The 22238-nt window shown below is 62.3% G+C and overlaps 1 protein-coding gene across 5 annotated transcripts in view; it reads right to left on the reverse strand.

The window, feature by feature from the left end:
- SEPTIN9 (septin 9) overlaps window positions 1-22238 on the reverse strand; it is a 121206-nt gene that overhangs the window by 48529 nt on the left and 50439 nt on the right. For all 5 annotated transcript variants that reach the window (XM_037064599.1, XM_037064612.1, XM_037064590.1 and 2 more), the window contains one exon: window positions 5013-5654. In XM_037064599.1, the coding sequence (XP_036920494.1) occupies window positions 5013-5654 (642 nt within the window). The remainder of the gene's footprint in view (window positions 1-5012; window positions 5655-22238) is intronic.

The following is a 22238-nucleotide window of genomic DNA, read 5'->3' on the forward strand; positions in this document are numbered from 1 at the left end:
CCAGGACATTTCCAGACCCGTCGGAGAGAAAGCCTATCAAGAGATGCAATGAATCGCCCCACCCCAATCTCATGCCCACTGTTACAGGTGACCCCTGGTACAGCCATGGAATGGGCACCTGAAAACCTCAGGCCACCTTGGGCCAGCAGGCCCAACCCTCCCCAAATTTGACAGAGAGAAACCAAGCCAGAGAGGTCGGGGAGCAAAGTGAAGTCCCACAGGGCCAAGCCGAGATACCCCAAGACCTCAGCTGGGTTCAGGTTGGGGACACCCCACTCACCACCAGGCCCTGTCACCCTCCCCCGCCCCAGGGCCTCCTGTGAGCACCCAGCAACAGCAGAGAACCAGACGCATAAGTGGGTGGCCAGCACCCACCTTATAAGGCAGCCTCGGGAAGCTTGGCTGGTGTCAGCCTTGGAGCGGGAGGGGCGGCTCCCAGGGCGAGGCAGAGCCAGCAGCCCGCCCTGCACCCCAGCCCAGCCCCACCCAGAGCCACCCATGCAGACGGAGGAGAGTGGGGACCTGGGAGAAGAGGCAAGGCTGTTCCTACCCAGAGGCTGAGAGAGGAGCAGAGACGACCTGGGGACAGCGAGGAAGGTGCCAGTTATGGGGGCAGGGCAGCAGCCTCAGAAACCAAGAACTCAACACACAACGCGGTGGACAGGGTCAGCTGTAGGTCTGCATCTGACCAGAGAAGTATCTGCTTGGACCCTGGAGGGCTCTCTGGGGTCCCTGGGGTCCCTGCAGCAGTGACAAAGGCCACCTCATCTCACTTCTCCAACACTATTTCACTGAGCCCGTGCTATGTCCAAGTCACTTACTCAGTATCTTATGGGATTCTCAAAAACAAAACCAACAGGAACTAGTACAAAGGACACATGGACGACAACTAAGGGGGGTGGAAATGGGAGGGAGGTGGGGAACACTGGGGGGTGGGCTGGGATGGGAGTAAAAGACAGAAAACTGTACTTAAACAATAATTAAATTTTAAAAATTAAAAAAAAAAAAAAAAGCCCTGGCTGGGTGGCTCCATGGATTGAGCACCAGCCTACGAACCGAAAGGTCGCCAGTTCGATTCCCAGTCAGGGCACATGTCTGGGTTGCAGGCCAGGTCCCTAGTTGGGGGCTGCAAGAGACAACCTATCAATGTTTTTCTCACACATCAATGTTTCTCTCCCTTTCTCCCTCCCTTCCTTTCTCTAAGAGTAAATAAAAAACAAAACAAAAAACAAAGAAAGACAACAGCTCTACCCTCAGGTAATCTCAAATCCAGTGGTGGGGGCCGTGGAGGGGGACAGGAACAGAATTCGGAAGAAAATATAGCAAAGGTTAAGAGCGACTCTAACTGAGTTACAGGTGAATTTTAGTTTCTTTCTAGTTCCTGTATTTTCTGAATTTCAAAGAAAAGATGCTATGAAAAACTACCTCTTTCGTCAAGAATTCTGGCAAAGAAAAGTTCGTATACAAATAGTTTACATTCTAAGCCAAATATGAAATACTATACATAAGTAAGCGCAAAAAGACTGGGAGTCAGGGGAAGGGAGGCTGCTTCCTTCTAGTGGGAGGGCTTCACGGAAGAGGCGCCATTTGAGCTGGGCTTGGAGGGAAGCATAGGAGTTCCAAGGGCAGTGAGTGAGGTGAAGAAGAGCAAAGTCGGGGGTCAGACAGTCAGACCGGAACAGCTGTGAGGAGGGGCCTGCGGGAGGCGTGCAGGGACCGTGGCAGGAGGAGCCCCGAAGCCGAGCAGTGGCAGCTGGACAGGAGGGTGAAGGACTACGGAGGCCCCGGGGTGAGTGAGCCAGTGCAGGCTCAGCCTGGGCAAGGATTGCATCAGCCCCGCGCTGCATTTAGGGAGGTCAGTGTGGGAACAACTCAGCTGGGGTCCTAGGAGACTTGGCCCTGCACCTACAGCCAGTCTGGAAGGCTTCCTGGAGGCGGAGGCAGAGGGTGGAAGTCTGATCATAGGGCACAGGGCTCCCTCCGACCCTTGACCCCTTGCCCCTGCGGTGCCAGCTGGCCCTCGGGGCAAGGGGCAGCGTGCCATGAAAGGCAGTCAGCATGGGCCCTTCGGGATGGGGGCCCTTCCTTGAGCTCTCCACCCAACCCCCAAGGGAAGGGTGGAAGGGGACAGGACTTCCAGGTCTCCAGGAGAGATTGGCAGGAAGTAGGGCTGAAGGAGGACCGGATGTGCCTCTGGAGGGATTGTGTCCCAGCAACACCAGAGACGGCGGAGAAAGGAAGGAGCAGAGCAGCAGCTGGGTAGGAACCCCAGCCTGCACCCCAGAAGCCGCTGCAATGGAGTCCACGAGCCCCCTCCAGGAGGAAAGCCCCGCCCCCCCATGCAGACCTGCCCAGGACATGCAGCTGGACCCCCAAGACAGGTGTAGGCCCAGGGCCCAGTCCTCAGTGGGCCTCGCCCACTCCTCACCCAGGTAACTCCTCTGACTTCTGCTGTTGGAAGAGGAAAAATCCTCCCACAGGGAGTCATCCAAGCCCCGCCTCCTCCATCCGAGCCCCACCTCCTCCATGCAGTTTCTTCCTCTTCTCAGCATTTTGCCAAACCCCACCCCGTCCAAAGACAGGTTATCAACATGAGCACTGGTCTCAGAGAGCCCTGCCCATGCGGCCACTGAGACACTCGGGTTGGGCACAGGCACGTGTGTGTGTGTGCAAACCCCATCCCCACAGCTGGTGCCTGGGGGCAGGGCCGGAGGACGGCCACGCTGGCCCGGGGCCCCTCCACATGGAGGTGGACTCCCCGCTGCACGGCTCACCCCAAGGGCCAGCACGGCCTGAGGTGCCGCCAACTGCTCTCATGCCCCTTCAAACATTTAATTTCTCTGTGGGGAAACCCCACAGTTCCCGGGGCTCAGGCTCCTCAACACCTCTGGACTGCGGCCTCGGCTGGGAATGCTTCTCTCTCCTGTTTGGCCTGGTCAAATCCCCCAAACCTTAGGGGAAAGGGCCCCACTCCCGGGAAGCCTCCCCACACTGTTCTGGGTCCCATCGCCACTGTCCTGCTCCTGCAGTCCACCCCGACTGTCCCTCGTGCTGAGCCAGAGCAGGCCTGACGCTGTCCCCCAGAGCCAGGGTCACCTCCTGGAGCATCCAGCACCAGCTGTCGTCAGGACCTAGACGGCCTGGTGGTGACCATCTCCCAACCACATCCTGTTTGACCGGGCTGAGCGTGAACACCTCACCCCCAGAGGGGGATGGAGACGGTGCCAAAGGCCCTCAACCAATGGCAATCTGGAAGGAAATGGCCTCCAGGCCACTCCCCAAACACTGGCCGTGCCTTCGTCCTCGCCGTGCACCAGGGAGCACCAGGGAGCGGCTCTGCAGGGTCAAATTTAGGGAGATGGGGGTGAGAACAGGCTCACACAGAACCACGGCCGGAAGGGGCCTCCAAGGTCCTGCAGTTCAGGCTGCTGGGAGTTGCCCAGCATCGCAGGAAATTCAGTCTCAGTCCCTCACAACCTCTCACCCCGACCTACTCAGTCAAATGAACGTTCACTGAACAGAACACAATAGCTCATCCAATGCCCCGTCCCCCGCCCCGTCACAAGCCAAGAGCCCTCCGGTCCCCGAGTCCCCAGAACCACTGGAAGAGTCCTAGTCAGAAAGTAAAGTAAAATAAATAACAGAAGGAAGTGAAAGCAGAAACTTGAAAAGACCCGTGTGCGCCCGTGGCCACAGCAGCACTGCCCTGGAGCAGGAAGGAGCCGGGGCAGCCGATGTCCAGGAACAGAAGGTGGGCCCACAGCACGTGGCCCCCGTACAGCCCTGAACAGGAGGGAGCCTTGACAGCCGCCCCGGCCACCTGAAGCGGCCAGCCACGAAAGCGCAAGCCTGGTATGCCTCCGCTTCCGTGCGGCACCTACAGCAGTCGGTTCACAGCCACAGAGTGGAGGGTGGGTGCGGGGGCAGGGGACGATGGGCGGGTGGTGTGCAGCATCAGACAAGGCCAGACCTCCACCCAGGGGGCGGTGAAGAAGTGCTGGAGGCAGTGGTCGCACAACAGCGTGAAAGCACCGGGCACGGTGGAGCTGTGCGCTTCACGGTTAAAAGGGTGAATTCTGCATCATGTGTATTCTAACCCTAATGAAAAAGGACGTTTCTGAAAAGGTCCATCAAAAACCCAGAACGTTCTGTCTGTGCAACTCAAAACACACCCACTGAACATTTACTGAGTTCCGAATCCTGTGACCAGAACCCACCCAGCTCTCATGGGGCTCACAGCCCAGCAGGCACCTGCACGTGGCTGGTGTCCCAGGGACCCGGTGACCCGCGGGGATCGGCACTGCCTCCCCTGGAAGCTCCCCGAGGGAGCCAAGTCCAGGAGGACAGCACCCAAGCCTCTTGCTTCCCTCCCCCACCCTTCACCAAAAGAGCACCCTCAAACTTAGCTGTGGGCAGGAACCACGGGGATCCCTGGCCCAGGGGCCTCTTCCCATCGGCCCAGAGGATCTTAGGGTACAGAGACTGGACATTTTCGTGGTCTCCTTGCCTCTGGGGAGGAGGTGGAAGACCCTCCAATGCGAAACCTCAGGAGGACGGGAACACCCTGCCCCACCCCACTGGAGGCCACGCCCCTGCCAGGTGTCCACAGGGCCACCTGCAAACCCCACCCTCGGGTGCAGGCACTATGGATCATGCTAGCACGTCCTTGGACACCAAACCCGCTTCCTCTTGTGTCCAGGCTCCAGCCCCTGGCGTCCTGGGCTCCACAGCACGGCCCATAAAGGGGGCCCCTCGAAATCCAAAGACTCTTTCCAAAGCCTAATTCAAGTCCAGGGTGCTGCGCCCTGGTCCACCCTCCGTGGACAGAAAGAACCGCGCTGCTCCTCGGAACCTCTGACCACTCACCCCTGCACATTCCAGGTCTTTGCAAAAGCACAGTACCCCACCTCCTGCCCTGACCCCAAGCTTCCTTCTCCGGGATTCCATGGCGAAGCCAGCTCCCACCCCGCAATCAGCACCCCCAAGCATCACACTGGTGCTTCACTACTCACCCTCCTGTCTCCTGGGTGGGGCCTCGACCAAGGGGGGCTGGGGCTTGGGCTCCAGCCGGCTCTGCAGCTGAGCCATCGGGGTGGGCTCTGAATTCTCCAGGATCTGGGCTGGGACGGGGCAGGCGGGCACCTCGGCCGACTTGGGCACCTGGATCTCCACCCTCTTGGGGGCAGCATCAGTGGTGGGGACAATGGGCACCTCGGGGATCTTAGAGGCGGGGGTCTCCATCCTCCGGTGGGCTGGCTCCGGGGGCTTGACTATGGTGATCTCCGTCCTCCGAGGGGTGGGCTCTGGGGTCTTGTGGCCCAGCGTCTCAGCCCGCTTGAGCCCGAACCGGGACGGCCCGGGGGCGCTGGCGTTCTCCACCTGCTTGGACGAGATGTCGATGGAGAGCTCGGTGCGCCGGGACATGGGCTCGGTCTTGGGGCCCGACAGCTCCACCCTCCGCAGGGCCGCCTTGGGGGATCGCTGGCTGAGGGAGTCTACATAGCGGGCGGCGGGCTCCGAGCTCTTCGCACCCAGGTCCTGGAACTTCTGGGTGGAGCTGGCCACTGTGGCCCGGAGGAGGGGGGTCTGGACCCTCCGGGGTGGCGTGGAGTTGGGCGTCTCGACCTCCTCGACCTCAAAGGACCTCTTCAAGGCTGAAAGACACAGGAGGGCGTGATGAGTGGACAGCTCGGGGACACCCAGCTGCGTCCGTGCACGGGAACGCCAGGAGGTAGCCGGCGGGGTCGCTGCAGCGCCAGGACCCCCGGGGCAGGCTCTTGCACCCTTCACCTCTCAGGAAGAAGAGGGGCAGCCCTCCTCTACCAGGGGACCCAGAGGTACCCACAATCCCATGTTTGGGGGGGAAGAGAAAGGGCTGGAGCCTGGAGGAGGCCAGCCTCTCTGTCCTGCCCCTGCCACGGCCACAGCTACACTTCCTGTCTGGACCTGGGCTCCAAGGGAGCCTCTGACTGCTGTCTTGTTGGGGCCTCCCTTTCCGCCCCCTCACCTCCCCCCCACCAGACACCCCCGGGGCAAACACACCATCACCACCACCACCCCTAGCGCAGCAGCTCGGGCACGTCCCCAGTAATTACAGCGCGACCATAACCAATCAGAATCACAACGGCATGCAGAGCTGACATGTGAAGTAGGCAAGGACCGGCCTCACCATACATGTCACACTGATCTCTCACGATAACCCTGTGCGGTCAAGAAGGCTACTGCCGCCTGGAACAAACGGGGAAACCGAGGCCCCGGGGCTGAAGCAGTGTACCCAACACTGGGGACAGTGAGTGGCAGACCCGCAAGATGCGTCTGCCTGACTCCAAGGCCCAAGGTTCTAGGCACGTGATTGTCCTAACGGAATCACAGAGCCCTGGCGCGGCCCACCCCGGCCCCCTGCCCCAGATACCTGCTTCCCCAGCCAGACTGGGCCCCTGCGGGGTGCTGCCCACCACCTCCGCCAGGATCTGCTCCCTCCAAGGCAGGGGGGAGGGGACAGTGCCTAAGAACCCGCCATCCGCACGGTCCTCGCAGCCGCCAGGCTGCAAACAAGAACCAGCTGCTCCCAGTTATCAAGACCAGAGCAGGAAGGGGCCCACGTGGCAGGGACACTCACCAGCTCCTTCTTGCACGCCGGCCCCCAGCGACTCACAGTGGCCCCGACCCCTCTCCTCGCATTGCCTCTCCAACCCTGAGCCCAGGGGTCCAGGGGACCCCACCGTTTCCTCCCCGCCCAGCCTGCAGCTGGTCCCCAGCCCCCAACAACCGCTCTCCAGGGCCATTCTTAGCAGCCCCTCCCTCCCGGCTCCTTTCCTCCAAATTCCAACTCAGCCCTTAAGTCCTCCCAGCAGACAGCACTTCCTTCAGAAGACGCTTGCGGGGGTGGGGGGTGGGGGGCTGGGTGGGCAGGTGGCCGGGGGAGGGTGCAATCTTAGCCCTAGAGTGGGAGGAGGTGCAGGAGGCCTGTCCCTGATCCCATCCCCCAGCTCCTGTTCCCTGGACGGGGAAGCCCAAGAGCCCCAGAGGCCCCGCAGGGGCTGCACACGTCCTCGGAGGGAGGAACTGTGCAGGTCGGGGGTGCTGCCTTGTCTCGGGGACACAGCTGCTGCCTCCCCGGTGTGTGGGTCCCTGCGGCCAGAGCGTCAGACTTCACGAGAACTGCACCCCTGGAGGGTCCTGAGGCGTCTCCTGGCCTAGAGGCTGCCGCAAACAAAGTGCCACTGCCCCTTTTACAGCCAGATACCGAGATCACCTCGGAGCGCGAGCCACCCGTGCCAAAGCAGCCCGAACACCCCAAGGAGAGGTCGGGGGCCTGCTGGGCTGGACACAGAGTCCAGGGCTGAGAGCCCGGACCTCCGAGGCACCGGGTCTACCCCCTCCCTCAACAGCACTGTCCAAACTGCCCCTGATGGGTGGCCCGTCTGTCTGTGGGCTTCCTGGAGGAGGGACGCCCCCTCAGCACAAGCATCTCCAGACGTCCTTGGTGTTGGTTCTTGGGGCCGAGCCGAGGAACAGAAAGTGGGTAGGCGAGAGCCTTTCCCAGGTCTGCCCAGGGGAACGACAAGGCCCTGACTCGTGACGTAAGAGCCGGCACCAAAGCAAAGCCCTCTGGGATTCGGGGCTTTGAACTGGGACCAGCCCCGCCCACGCACAGGTCCCGGGGGACGACGGCTCCTCGGCTCCTGCATGTGCCTGGCCCCATCCGCCACCTCGCCTCTCCCTTCTCTGCTTTGTCTTCCTCCGAGGCACAGGTCGCTCCTGGTCCCACCCCATCAGGGGGCTTCCTGTCCAGCGATATTAGCTACCTGGTGCACATTGCCCAACACTGTCCCTCCGCATCGGTCCTGCACGCTGGGAGGACAGGGACTGTCCCCATCATCAGGGCCATGGCTGCTCGGCGAATCTCCAGGTTGTTCACATTGTCCTTGATGGTCTGAGCCATCCCCCGAAACAGGCACACCTCCCCCTCCTCCGAGTGCCCGCAAAACCAGGCTCACGGACTCCCCCCACAGCTGGCCCAGGGCCCCGAGGTTCACACCCCCCCCACGCCATCTGTGCACGTCAGGACTTCAGGGGGTGTTCCGGGGGCCCCAGCAGCACAGCCTGACACCGTAGGCTGAGGGCCAGCTCTCCACCCGCTCATGGGCCTCAGGGACCTCTGCATGGCTGGTCATGGGGGCGTGACTGTGGGCACTGAGCCCCGGGGAGCCCCCGGAGCAGGGAGGCACCGGGTCTTCACCCCCTTTTTACCCCGGGTCTTCACCCCCATCCACTTTCTTCTACATCTGTAGTGGGTTGAACAGTGCCCCTCAAAAGATACGTCCCAGTCCTAACCCCCCAGGACCTACGAACAGGACCTTACTTGGAAATAGGGTCTTTGCAGACAGACTAAAGGTGAGGACTTGAGATGAGACCACCCTAGATTTAGGGCGGGCTGTAAGCCCCATGTGTCCTCACAGGGGAAAGGAGAAGAGGTCTGAAACAGGGACACAACGGACAGGTGAGGGGGGGACGGACGCAGAGACAGGGATGCAGTCACAAGGCCAGGGGTGCCCGGGGCCACTGGAGCTGGGATGGGCTGGCAAGCGTTCCTCCCTCAAGCTTCTGTCCACAACACCTTGGCTGTGGACGCTTGGCCTCCAGGGCTGGGAGGGAATCAGGTTTTGTTGTGAAAGCCACACAGGACGTGGTGACTTGCCGTAGCAGCCCCAGGGGTTCGGCACGGGGACCATCGGAAAGACGAAGTCCCTCGGCTACGACTGTCGGGAGCCCTCCCTGACAGGGCCACCTCACTCTGCACCCGGGCCCCTGGCCAGTCCCAAGCACGCTCGGCAGGTGGACCAGTGGAAGCATGGCTGAGCGAGTCCAGAGCCACAACATCGAGGGGCCGGGGAGGCGGCCTCCTCCCTTTCCTGGACTCAGAGCCCAGGTGGGCAGAGGCCACCGGGGAAGTGGTGCTGCTCTCATTCACCCCGGAGCCTTCGGGGATGGAGCGGATCGTTTTCAACAGCAGGCTTTGCAAGGGACACCCGTGCAGAGCTGCCTCCCCCCCAAGGATGTCTTGACAGCAGAGGCACCCAGCTGGGACAAGTCAGGAAACAGCCTGTCACAAAGCTGGCAGGACAGGGTCCCCAGCACCCCCTCCCCCATCAGAGTCCTGCAAACATACCCCCGGTCCAGCACACATATGCATGGCCACCCTCCGCCACCCTCGCGGGGGACACCGGTGTAACCGGCTCACGCCCCTCATCCTCCCCGTCCGTCCCTGCAGAGGCAGAAGCAGCCAAGGGGTGTCCAGGCGCAGCCACAGAAGCCAGCAAGTCACTCTGCATATCCGAGACCTCTCTGGGACTGCACTGGGCAGTGCGGTGGGGACCAGCCCTGGCTGCCACCCAGCTGGCCTGCAGGATGTCACTGTGGCCGGAGGGCAGGCCAGGAGCGCAGGTGAGCAGGACAAAGTGGACTTCCAGACACCAAACAAGTGACCTCCAGGGCCTCTGGGGGGGCGGAATACTGCAGGAGGTACCCCCTCTGCTACCCCATTTCTGAAACACAGACACCCCTTTTCCCCCCAAAGCCAGGCACAAGCCTCACCTGCCTCCCACCCCACCCCGCAGCGGGCACCAAGAACCCGAGGACCATTCCAGCACTTTGGCCCCAGCTGGGCACTTCCCCCCATAGAGATGATCAGAACAATGGAAAGATTTACTTCGCGAGAACACCTGCATCGACATCGAAACAGCCAACGCTGGAAACGATTCCGGTTCCCGCGGATCTCCCAAACCCACACGCCAAAGTCCTACGCAGGCATAGAAATCATGGTTTTGAAGACGAGCAATGCTGCGACTACGCAGTAAAAATAGCAGAATACGACACGCATGTGGGCAGAGGTCCTGGTCTCTTCGAACATACGTGCAGAGTGTACGCACACGCACTGGAAACGCCTGTCTCTGGTGGAACCCCGCGGGGTGGGGCCTGGCTGAGAACAGGGGCTGTGGATACCTGTGCCTGGCACTGATCCCCCCCAAAGCCCAGCCCTCCCCATCCAACCTATGCTCAGCCACCTCCCCAGATGCAAACCTCCCATCCACCCCGCCCGTGGGGGTCGAGTGAGGCGGCCGGCCTGGATCTGGGCCTGTTTAAGGAGGAATGTGCCCGCGCACAAGGGGCCATTGTGAAGGTCCCGCTCTGACCGCAGGCGGCCGGCAAACCTCTCCCCACTCCCGGAACACTTCCTGGTGCACGCAGGGGCCTGGGGCGGGGACACCTGGCAAGCCACAGAGCCCTGCTCCAGCCTGGGACGAATGTCAGAAAAAGAAATGCCAGAGATGAGGTCAGAACAAGCCCACATGCAGGTCCAGAGGGGGGGCGGGGCCAGGGTAGGCAGAGCGGGGTCTGGTGTTTGAACAGGGAAGGCGGAAGACAGACCAGGTGGTGACCGTGTGGCAGTTCTCACGTCAGTGTAGGAATTGGTGTTGGTGCAATTACCACCCTCATTTGTGCACTGTGTGTGCATGTGTGTGCACATGAGCTTGCACACACACACAGGCAACTGTGTCTGCCACGCCCACAAGCAGTATCTGTCCCTCTGCCTCAGGGCCTCTCTGGGTGGCCGCCTGGTGCCCTAGGTGGGGCGACAGGGCACGGGTGGGTAACACTGCCCCCCACCCCAATAACTCTCAGGCAGTAACTAGAGGGTCGACACCCCAAGCCCACCCCAGGGGGGACAACTCTAGGATGCGTGGGGCCGAGCTCCAGCTGCCCACGGCCATCACGTTGTGACACGCTTGGTGATGTACCGCACAGGCCACCCCCTCCCTGTCTCTCACTCAGGGACCACAGGGACCCCGCACCTGAATCCTTGCTGGGGGCCCGGCAGAGGAGGGGTGGCTCAGGGGGCAGGTGGGGGAGGAAGGCCCCACACAGAGAGGAGGATGCACAAAGGGAAAATGGGGGTGGGGGCCCCAGGAAGCAAATCAGTCCCAAAGGAGGGGCTTAAGAGCAGCCGCCACGGCTTCGCCTGCACAGGGAAGTCGGGGAGCAGCTGAGCTGGCTGGTGGGGCTTCCTGGGAGAAGCACATTTGTTTAACGACACCAGCCAAGTCCATATAAAGGAAGAGAGGATGAAGGCCGCCGCCCCCACGGCTCGAATTCAAAATCCTCCCTCCAGAGGCCAGACACAGCCTAAGGGCCACGTCTGGTGCCAGCCTCCTCTGCCCGGGCTCCAGCTCAGGGCCTGGGAGCCACGGTGTGGGGCTCACCAGCACACAGGACTGGCTGAAGGCAGCCTGGGCTTGGGGGCAGTGTGCTCCCGGGCCCTGCAGCCAGATGGAGGCCAGCCTCCCATCACCTGGCACAGTCTGCAAGGGTCTGACCTGTCCCCCCATCCAGAAAAGGAGGAGCCAGTGGCATTCCTGAGCCTCACCTGGAGGTCTCCATGCCCAAAGGAGTCACCCCACACTTATTTTGACGACTATCTTTGGTCTTGGGGATTAGGAGCAGCCTTCTCCGCAGCCTGGGAGACACGGGAACTCCAACGGCCCCTTCTGCTCACACAGCCCCACCTGGGCCCTGGCCCCAGCCCCCGGGCTCTGGATAGGCGACGTGAGAAAGAGCGTTGCTGGTGAGCCTGTGGGGCCAAGGAAAACATGCCCCACCCCCAGGCTGCAGGAGGGCCTGTGCCACTCTCCAAAGAGGTACCCTCCACCCGCCCGCGGATGCAGCGGCCCTTCCCCACCAGTGACACGTCCAGGCATAAGGCAAGTGCGAAGGCTGGGAGTGGAGAACCAGTGACCTGTGGCCCCGGCCAGGGGCAGGACCTCCAGCTGTGGGCGGGAAGCCCAGAGCAGCAGCTGCCCTCGGGACCCCAGATCTTATCTTACCCCCCAAATTCATCATGTAACTTTCTCCCTGGACAAGTGAGGACACAGATAGAACCAGCCCCAGCTCCCAAGCAGCACCCGAGCCCGGCCTTGCCACGCCATCCAGCCCGCTCTGGATGGCAGGTCCTGCCAGATGGTCCCTTCACATTAGCTTCCAGAATCTGCTCTGAGACCTGCAGGACACTGGTCAAACTGTGGCCTCCAAAATGCCATGTTTAAGCCCCAATCCTGGAACCTGCGAAAGCTGCCTTCTTTGGGAAGAGGGTCTTTGCAGGTGTGATTAAGGTAAGGATCTGGACAGGAGACTGTCCTGCAGGAGGGTGGGCCCTGTGTCAAGGACACGGTCCCCAGGGAGATAGCCCAGGGGAAGACCCAGGGGAGGAGGCCGCTGGCGACGGAGCGAAGACCAGATGGACGTGGTGACCCCCCCAAGGACCACCCAGGACCGAGGACGGAGCCCCCGCAGCAGGAGAAGCGCCTGGAACGGGCTCTCCCGCAGAACCCCAGGGAGGAGCCAGCCCTGGCCCCCTGGCCTGGGGACTCGCCACCCCGGGCTCTGTGAGGCCTCCGTTTCCACTGTCTGAAGCCCCCCCCTCCCCGTGTGCGGCACTTTGTTCCATCAGCCCGAGAACATTCACGCACCAGCAGAACAGACTAGAGGGCAGGTCTGCATTTGACTTCCTCAGCCTCCTGTGGACCCCGAAGCCACTTCCTGCTGTGATTCACCAGCGCTGACAAGGGGACAAGGGTGCCCTGGGATGAACCTGGCCTCGCAGGAAGAAGCCTGCCCCGTCCGCCCACCCTGGCTCTCCACAGTGGGCCCCGGGCCCCTCCTGCCGCTTGCTCCCCCCACTGGCTTCAGAGCTGCCCTTTTGTCCGCCTGGGACAAGGGCCCCTCACGTGTGCCCACCAACTGTTGTTATTCGGGGCACCCTTCTCACCCCCAAGAGTGTCCCAATTGGGGCCATAAGTTACCGGGTCGCCCCACCACCAGCGGGTTCATCCCTGCTGTCAGCGCCCCCACACCAGAGCGGGGTCTCGGGGGGGACGCGGGGGGGTCAGGGAGCCACCTCCAGGTGAAGACTTGTGCTTCAAATCTGTCTGCATGCAGAGTGCACCCTGGGCCTCAACCAGCACCGGGAGGGAGCCACTTCCTGGGTCTGAGGCCCTGCGTGGAAAGCCCCACACCTCAGAGGGCATGGCCCCGGCGCGGCTCCCGCCCCCTGCTCCTGCCACCAGGCGTGCCCCTGGTCCTGGGGACACCAGGCCGTTCCAGGAAGACTTGAAATTGACCTAAGATGCTGGGCTTCCTTTTTTCCTGACTAAATTAAAGTGACAGGGACATGAGCACATTGGGAAGGATGTGTTCTGGGCCAGTCCTGCCATCCCCCCAGCCCACGACACAAGACACCGCGGCTGGCTCTCCTTCCCGTGGAGAGGACAGCACTGAGCAGCAGGACTCAGATGCAGGGGGATGAGGTGGGGGTTCCTGCCTGGGGCGGGGACAAGGGTCCAGACCAGGACCTCAGTGGGAGGCAGGCGAGGAAGAGGCTGAGGTGCAGTGAATGGGGCTGGGGGCAAGCGGGGGACAGACGACCTTTCAAGCCTCCGAGGGGTGGCTCAAAGGTTCCCTGATCAATGGCAGCCCCTCCTGACACCAAGGGTCCCATTCATCTCCTGAGCCTGCTCTCCACCTCCTCCACCCACCATCCACCGCTCCCCAAACACCCCTTCTCCCCAATCCTCAGGCTGGTGAGTGCTGCTCCCTGAAAGCGTCCCGCCCCCCAGCCACGGAGCCGGAACCATCCGGAACCATCAACGTGCTCCATCAATGTGCTCCGTTCATAAAAGAGACAGTGCAGACAAAGCCTTCCTCCTATGGCCGTCTGGCCCCTGAGCTGGGTGCAGCGGGACCGGAGACCCTGGGGAAGGTGCCAGCCAAGAATGTGGTCAGCGGCTCTGTTCTCAGCGCAATGACTGTGCACAGGGCAGTGGACACTGACTGTCCACCAGGGAGGCAGACCTACCACCCCCGCCCTCTTCCTCCACTGACCTCTGGGGGACAGGGAAAAGCGCTGTAAGAATGCAAACAAAAAAAAAACCTAACACCAGGGGCCACCTGGCCCAGGTGGAACCCTCCCTTAATCATGCCGCTTGCCACGGGATACCAGAGGGACAGATGGGAACAGACTGTGTTGTGGCCTGGGGGTGGACAGCAGGTGGGCACTGCCCAGGCCAGTGTGAGCTATGGCCTAATTACAGGGGACGGTGACCCCGGGGAGCAGAGTTCAGGCTTCGGTCAGAGAGGCACCCAGGAGTCCAGCTGCGCCCCACACCTCCCGAGGAATGCCGTGGCGGGGGCTAGGGGAGGCTCACAACAGCAGGACCCCAAACTGGCCAAACTGGGGGCGGGGGGACGGAGCCTCGGTGACCGCAAGACCCTGCACACACTGTGATTGGCTTACGGTTCAGGTTCTGCTGACCCTGAGGGTCTGGACCTGCTTCTGTTCTCAAGGGCACGAGGGGTTTGGCAAAGGAGGGGCACACAGAAATCTAAAAGATAAAGCTGGACACAGGGTTCTAGAAGGTGCCCCAGAGCAGTGATGCCTCCCCCAGAGGGGCCGCCCAGCTGTTCCAAAGAGCCCCTGCTGGGGGCTAAAGGAGGGCTCCTCCGGCCCGAGGCCTTCGGGGCACTCGCTGGGAAGCTCGTGCAAAGCTCATGTGGCCTCCTCAGCCTGGACAGAACACCTGGGAACCTAAACCAAACCCGCGTGGCCTCTCAGCTGGGGTGGATCATGAGGTCCCCACACTGCAGCCCAACAGGCTTTCCAGAGCCACATGGGCCACGACCAGCGGGGACAGAGGAGCCAAGTCGGAGTGCAGGGGAGAGCCTGCCTCTGAGGGACGGTGAGCTCTGGAAACGGGGTCCCGGGGATCAGGTGAGGCAGGGGGTGACAGCAATGTGTCCACAGCAAGGCTGGGTGTTTGACTCCGGGGCCTGGTCCTGAACTCGCCCAGAGCAAGCTGCAGGGACAGCGCCCCACCCACGTTGGGGCCCGGACCCTTGTCCAGATGCAGGACGGGGCAGGCACGCAGATGAGGAGGCCACACAGCCCAGGAGACTGATGACCCCCAAGTGTGCCACAGGGACGCCCAAGCCTGGTCTCCCCAGCCTGCCCAGTGCCCGCCCCACTCGCCCCAGGCCTCGGGCACTCTGCAGCGACCGGTGAGTGGCCCCCAAAGACACGCCCCCGTCCTGACTCCCAGAACCTGAGAATGCACCCTTATTGGGCAATCGGGTCTTTGCAGACGTGATTAAGAATCTTGAGCGGAGATCAGCCTGGATTGAGGGTGGATGTCCTTCCAGGAAAGCGGAGCAGGAGAACACGGGGAGAAGGCACCTGGAGTGAGAGGCAGAGACTGGAGGGACGTGTTGTGAGCCAGGGATCACCAAGGATGGACAGCCGCCCCCTACGGGCAAGGAGAGAGACGGAACAGACTGCCCCCCAAAAGCCTCCAGCAGGAACTGACCCTGCCAACGCCTTGATATTGGACGTCGGGCCTGCGGACCCGTGCTTTAAGCCCCCCAGTTTGCAGTGCTCAGGTGCAGCGGCCGTGGCAAAGCCTGCTGCTCCCTGACTCCCTGCTGACCCAGCCTCCTGTCTGCCCCCCAAACCCCCCCCTCCCCTTGTGCCCTGATGGCGCCCCCTGAACTAACCGCACATACCGGTTCTGCCTCTCAGGACCCATCACAGCTTCCAGGCAGCAACCTACGTACTCTTTCCTCTTGTCAGGTTTGTTCTTTGGGCCTCTGAGCGCTTGTCTGCAGTTTCAGGAAAAAGCTGTCCCAACGGACAGAGTGGACCCTGCTGCTGGGGAGGGTGGGCACTGGGCCCTGGCACCCTCGGGGGGGGGGGAGGGGGCAGACTTAGCTGGGACCCTGTAAGGCACCTTCCCTGCTATTCTTTCCAAGAGGAGCCAGGCCTCTGGGGCGGCTGGTGTGTGGCCTTTTGAGCCATCTACCTGCTGGGCTGCAGGCAGACATATAAACTACCACCCCCTTCAGGACCATGTCCCATAAACATCCGACCCCCCAGTTCAGCTTACCGCCCGTAGGAAAGGGAGGAAATGAGAGCTGTTTGCAATGAAGTCCAAACCCTCTGCACCAGAGCCCCTGGGAGACAACCCCCCCGCCCCTGCTGCCGAGCACCCCAACTCAGCCCAGTTGCCTTCGACACGCCTGCCAGCCACACAGGCCCAGGGGGCCAGTCCCCACCTCCCACCTTGTGAAGCCCCAAGGCAGCCAGGCGCTTCCCGGCCACCAGCTGCCGGGCACAGGGGGCAGGGAGAGGACCAGGCCCTGCCACCCAGAAACCGGCCAGGGTCCCCACCCACCCAGCACCCGGCCCAAAGGCCCCTCTGCAGGCAGCGTCAGAGGCCGGAGAGAGGCAGAGCCTACAGAAAAGGAGGCTGAAGGCAGGGGACCTGTTTTAACTAAAAATGGAGAGTTTTCGTCACGTTGTCCTCGGCAGAACTGCTCGGCGTGGGAGGGCTGGGGAAGCTCTGCAGATGGCCGAGCTGCGGGGGCGGCCGGGGCGAGGCTTGGAACTGTCACAAGGGCCACCTACGCCCCACCCAGCCAGGCAGAGGGCCCATGGCCTCAGGCTCCTGGGGAAGTCCAGGGGAGGCCGGACTGAAAGGTCCTTGCAGCTCGGACACTGGGCCGTTCTGAGGACTGCTGCCAGCTCCACGCTTCTCCCTTTGGTCCCGAAACAACTGGCAACCCCAGCCCCCACTAGAGTTTCGGGCCTGGCCAGGGCGGGCCAGGGCAGGCCAGCCTGCCTCCCTCCTGGGCAGAGGTCAGGGACCTCGGCCCTGGTCACATTCCTCTGTGGCCAAAAATGCAGCCGCTGGCAGGGCCTGCGGATGGGGCTCCCAGCGGCCTTCACTCTACTCCGCACCCCAACTGGGAGCTGAAAATGCCAGCAGGGACCCCGGGGACTGGGTTGGGTGTGCTATCTTTCTTGCGGACAATGCACTTTCAAAAATAATTATCTATTATTACTCTTCGGATTCTAAAAGCAACTGACCTGCAACGGAGAGAATTTGCAAAACACAGAGAAAGCCTTGGCGTGGGGGGGGGAGCATCTTTGGGCCCAGGACCCAGCCCCCACCATCCCTCCAGCCCTACGGCTGTGGACGTGGCCCTCCCTGTATTTGTAAACAAATTCGCAGGCTCCTCTCTCACAGCAGCAGCTCCACGCGTCCGTGCACCCATCCCTAAGTTCCTAGTGGTTCTGAAGTTCTGGCTCCAGATCGTTCTCGGCTCTGACTGTCGACCAGAACCATTCCTGGACTTTGGTCGAAGTAGGCTGCCCGCCCCTCCCTGCCTTCGGAGGATCTGGTTCTGGAGGACTGGGGGGCCCGGCAGCCAGGGCGTGTCTGAGGGGCAGTGATGGGAACCCCTGCCCTCCTGCTGCCCTCCCACTGCCCTCCCTCGGGCTCACATGCCTGGTCCCCACCCCACCCCACCCACTCCTGAGAATCCTGGAAGAAGAAAACCAAAAGCACAGGCACTGCCGGGGACAGCCCTGGCCAGGGACCTTGGAGCAGCCCGCTCCGAAGCCCCACCACCCTCACCTTCTGCAGAGCCACCTTAGGTCAAGGTCGACACCCAGCCTCTGCTGCCTCCCTCAGCTCCCAGGTCAGCCCCACACGGGAAGGACACACTGGACAATGCTGGGGGCGGAGGCCCACGGGATGGGGGGGGGTCACAAGGTCCCCAAACCTGGCCCAGGCCCACGCTGTGTTCACATTGGCAGAGCTGGTCCAAGCGGCCCAGAGCCTCCACAGTAAGACATGACAGAGCTCGCCTGCCCCAGGAACGGGCAGGACAGGGGCGCAGGCTGGCATCTGGGAACCCTGCCAGCCCCCCACCAGGCCCCTGCCAGCCCTCAGCCACCGCTGGCATCTCCTCACTCCTCCCGAGGGCAGGGGCAAGGCTTGTTCAAGTTCATCCCTTCCACGGACAGAGTGTTTGGGTGCCCACAAGTTCCTCCTACATTGAATCCTCACCCCCATCGTGCAGGAGGTGGGGCTGTTGGGAGGGGCTCAGGACAGGAGGGTGGAGCCCGCACAAATGGGTCAGTGCCCTTACTAAAGGGACCCCTCTGTCCTATGAGGACACAGCCCGAAGACAGCAGGTACCAGCCCTCACCAAACACCAAGCTGCCAGCTCCTTGATCTTGAACTTCTGGCCTCCAGACCTGAGATCTCAGTGTCTGGTGCTTAAGCCTCTCAGTCAAAGGCATCTTGTTACTGCAGCCCAAGCAGATGAAACAGGCTCCTTCCCCACGAGGACCTGGGATGCCGCCTGGCTCGCCCCACTCCCCTAAACAGTGTTTGCATGGCTGGATCTCGACTAGTCAGCATTTAGTGAGTGCTCACCAGGTTCTGGGCCCTGTTCTAAGGGCTTGTATTACGTTAGCACGTTCAGTTGCCATGACCACCGGAAGAGAGTGACGTGTACTCACATCCCCATTTTACAGATGGGAAACCAAGGCAGAAAAGCTAATGACTCACCCAAGGTCACGGTGTGGATGAGGGTGGCACCGGATCTGAGCCAGCACACTCGACCGTGGCCCCAGGCTGCCTCCAACTCCCAGCCAGGCCCCTAAAAGCTACAGCTAAACTCAGAAGCAGAGAGCAGGCCAGCACGCTGGTTCACACCCGCCCCCCCAAACTCCCAGCCCCCCTGCAAGCTGGGCTGTTCGCAGACATGATCTGGGCTGTTTACAGGCTGGGCTGTTTGCAGAAGCAGCCCCCACCAGAGCCCCCAGCCCCACCACTGACGAGCAGACTGAGGCTCCCCTCACAGCCAGGCAGGGTCGCCCAGTGTGAGGCGGCGCCAGGGAGGACGGGGCGGGGCTCTGCCGCAGGGGGTGATGGGTGGTGCAGGTGCCAGGGGGACCTTCCTCTGCCTTCCAGTGCAGCCTCGGGACAGCTGTGGCCTGCTGTGAGCCTAGGTGCCTGGCCACCTTGCTGGACTCTGGAGGACAAAGGGGCTAGCCCAGTGCCTGGCACACAGTAGGCGCTCAGCAAAGGAGAGAGTCATGAAAAAGAAGAACCAGCTCGGTCAGAGGAAGTGCCTGGGAGTGAAGGGGGAGCACCGGGGTGGGGGTGGGGCGGACTTGGGTCAGGGAAGAAGAATTTGGGGGGGGAGGGGAGATGGCCAGAGGCCGACAGCTGGCTGCGGGACAGCTGAGTGCAGGGCCTGGCTTGTCACTTAAATATTAGGAGAGATATAAACATGAGTCCCTCCTCAGGGTCCCCATCGCTCCTTCTGCCCTAACATGGGGTTTCCCCAGCCAGGACCTGAGATGGGGTGGCCACCCAGCAGGGAGGGGACACAGCTCCGCCCCCACCCCTCCACCCCTCTGCACCCCTCCACCCCTCTGCCCCCCTCCAAGGGGCCTGCAAAGGTAGGAATGAATGATCACCTTCCCCACCTTGCCCCCAGGGGGCCCCAGGTCTGCCAAGGGTTTTTTTTCATAGTTTAGCAAAAAGCGAAGCAGCCCTCACTGAGGTTTGCTGGTGGAGGCCCAGGGTCAAGGGAAGACACTCCAAGCCAGCTCCTCCCCCGCACCTGGGTTATTCACCACCCAAGCCCCTGCCAGGAGGCAAGATGGAGCCTGGGTCCTCTTCGGGCCCCTCACCTAGGCCACAAGCACAGCCCTCTTTCCCCACTTCCTGAGGGCACCTAGGCCACGTGTGGGCACAACAGGGTGGCCCAGACCAAGTGCCAGTGGGTGGAAACTGCAACAGGAGCCAGCCAGCATCACCTGCCCGGAGACCCTGCCAGTAAACTCCTGCCAGGACTCTGCTCAGGTGCCTCGTCCTCCAGGAAGCCCTGCTCGGCCTAACCCTCTCCGGGGCTCCTGCCCAGGCCCCCAGGACCACCGAGAGCCGTTGAACAAACAGGTGAGCCCACTACCTTTCCTACCTCACGATCCCCCAGCCTGGGGGCAGCTGGCCCTAGCACCAGAACTGAAGGAAAAACCCCAAATCCAGCCACCTCCCCGACATCTTCAATGGGGGACAGGTGGCAAGGGGCAGCACGGAAGGCCGGTTTGTGGGCCTTCACTGCAGCTAACAGCGACCTGCAGGGGACAGCGAGCAGGGGCCTGGCCTCCCAGGGAAGCACCAGCGGGCTCAGGATGAGACCCTGCGGGGAGACCACGGAGATCCACCTGGCCGCTGGCCTTGCACGGTCGCACCACCAGCATCTCCGGCCCCCGGGAGTGCCTGGTGGGGGTAACAGTAGAGGCCTGGCCCTACCTACGCCAGGCTCACCCCACGGGGCACTCGGCTCTCTTCCCGCCAAAAAGAAAGATGAGAAAGGTCCTTCATTTTACCTCCCACAGGCAGAGTGGGGGCTGTCAGTGGCCCAGAGGGCCCCCTTCCTTGCTCCTGGAGGACCCACAGCTATGGCATGAGGAGGTGCACAGACCCCCCCACCCTGCCCCGGGGACAGAGGGAAGCCCAGCAGCAAAGATGGCCATCACAGGCAGCGCTGCCCCGCACCTGGCAGGGCAGGGAGAGGCTGTGGGGCGGGGCGGGGCGGGGCAGGGGGTGGACCAAAATCAGAATCACGGAATCAGGAGAAAACCCGACACCAGCAACCCAGGGCTGGGAGCTCCAATCCCTCCTTGCAGATCGAGGAGAGGGGAAACCGGCCCCCAGGGGTCTCCTTCCCCCGCCACCCCCCTCTCCCGGCTTGGGCAGAATAAGACCAGGTCGCACAGCAGACCAGCTGCCCCCCACCCTGTACCCTGCAGCCTGCGGCCCCTGGGGACCCTCACCCCATCTGCACCCAGGGAACCACCGCCGTGGAACCCCCTGTCAGATGGTCCCTCACTGCTGCAGCCCCAGGAATGAAATGGAGGCGGGTGGGGGGGCACAGGCCTGCCTCCCCCCCCACCTCACCAGGCTCCTAGGACACTACTCCATGTGTTTGACCTGGCCTTGGGGACAGGGACACAGGAACCTGTAAGCCGTGTGTGCAGAGAGCACACTAATGAGTTTGAGGCCAGGTCCCCTGGTTTTCTGAATTTTGCAATGGGGGCCAGCACTGGCTTCCCCAGCTGGCCCTGAGGCCCAGGGGAGACGGAGCCAGGGACTGCAGGGACCTCAGGAACATGAGAACACGACTGGACACGGACAAGCACAAAGGAGAAAGAGGCAGGTCAGAGCCCGACCCCAGGCCCCTGCCTCCCCTGCAGCCTCCTCTCCTGGCCCAGCTCCAGACAGGGCGCTGGGTGGGCGTCAGGGCTGCCTGTGGGCGTCCTCCCCCTCCCCCACCCCCACCCCCACCCCCATCAAGGCCCTCCTCTAGTCCCTCCCCCTAAATTTCTGGACATTGGCAGCACTTAAAAAATGACAACAAACTTGGAGTTTCTCGGACATGCTTTGGCCCAGGCAAGAGTGGAGGCTCGGGCTCCATCCGGACCAAACCAAACAGCCCGAGCCCAGAAATGCCCTGGGTGCTGGCGGCGTCTGGGGGCCCAGAAACCGCGACTCCTCAGGCCTCTGGGACAGGGCTCCGGGGAGACGGTTCGGCTCGCACGCAACTCAGACAGCCTCCAAATTTGGGAAAAACCGAGAGGGCTTTGGAAAGAAAGCCACGGTCCGACCGTTTTTCCTCAGTGGCTTTGTCGGGTGAGGCCTAGGCACTCCTTTCCTGGCTGGGTTTCTGCGATGAATAATAAAAAAAAGGGAGCCCTCCTAGGGCTCGGCTCCCACCAGAGCCCCCAGGGGCCCAGAGCCCCCCACCCCACCTCTCTACAGGCACCACCAGGTCTTGGAAGGTCTGCCACACGTGGCCCACTGTCCGGTCACACCACAGCTCTGCCCTCAGGGGGATTCCAAAACAGAGGGACGCGCCCGCTCTGGCCTGGTAGCGAGGTGGGCTCCTTCCTGGGTTTGAAGGCCAACATGGATCCCCTGAACCTGGACCCGGGGGCCCCACAGCAGGCCCAGTGCTCCGGTCTGCACCCCAGGGGGCTCAGAGCAGCGGGCGTGCCCACCCGCCCTAGGACACTCATCTGGGGAACCAAGTGGGAGGCTTGACCTCTGACTATGACCTCCCCTGACCTCTGGGCCTGCAAGGAGGAAGAACAGGAGGGACCCCGCTCTGCTCAGCCAGCACCAGGATGGGGGGCTACGGCCTCCCAGTGGGTACGTGGAGGCCACGGCAAGCAAGCGGAGGAGCCTTCTACACGTCCACAGTTCCCCCCCAGTGACCCTCCATCATGAGGGGCCAGCAGGGCACCCTCCCCCACAGACATGGCCTAG

Source organism: Sturnira hondurensis, unplaced genomic scaffold, assembly GCF_014824575.4.
Source record: "Sturnira hondurensis isolate 20B ecotype Veracruz unplaced genomic scaffold, ASM1482457v3 Scaffold0001221, whole genome shotgun sequence".
NCBI lineage: Eukaryota > Metazoa > Chordata > Mammalia > Chiroptera > Phyllostomidae > Sturnira > Sturnira hondurensis.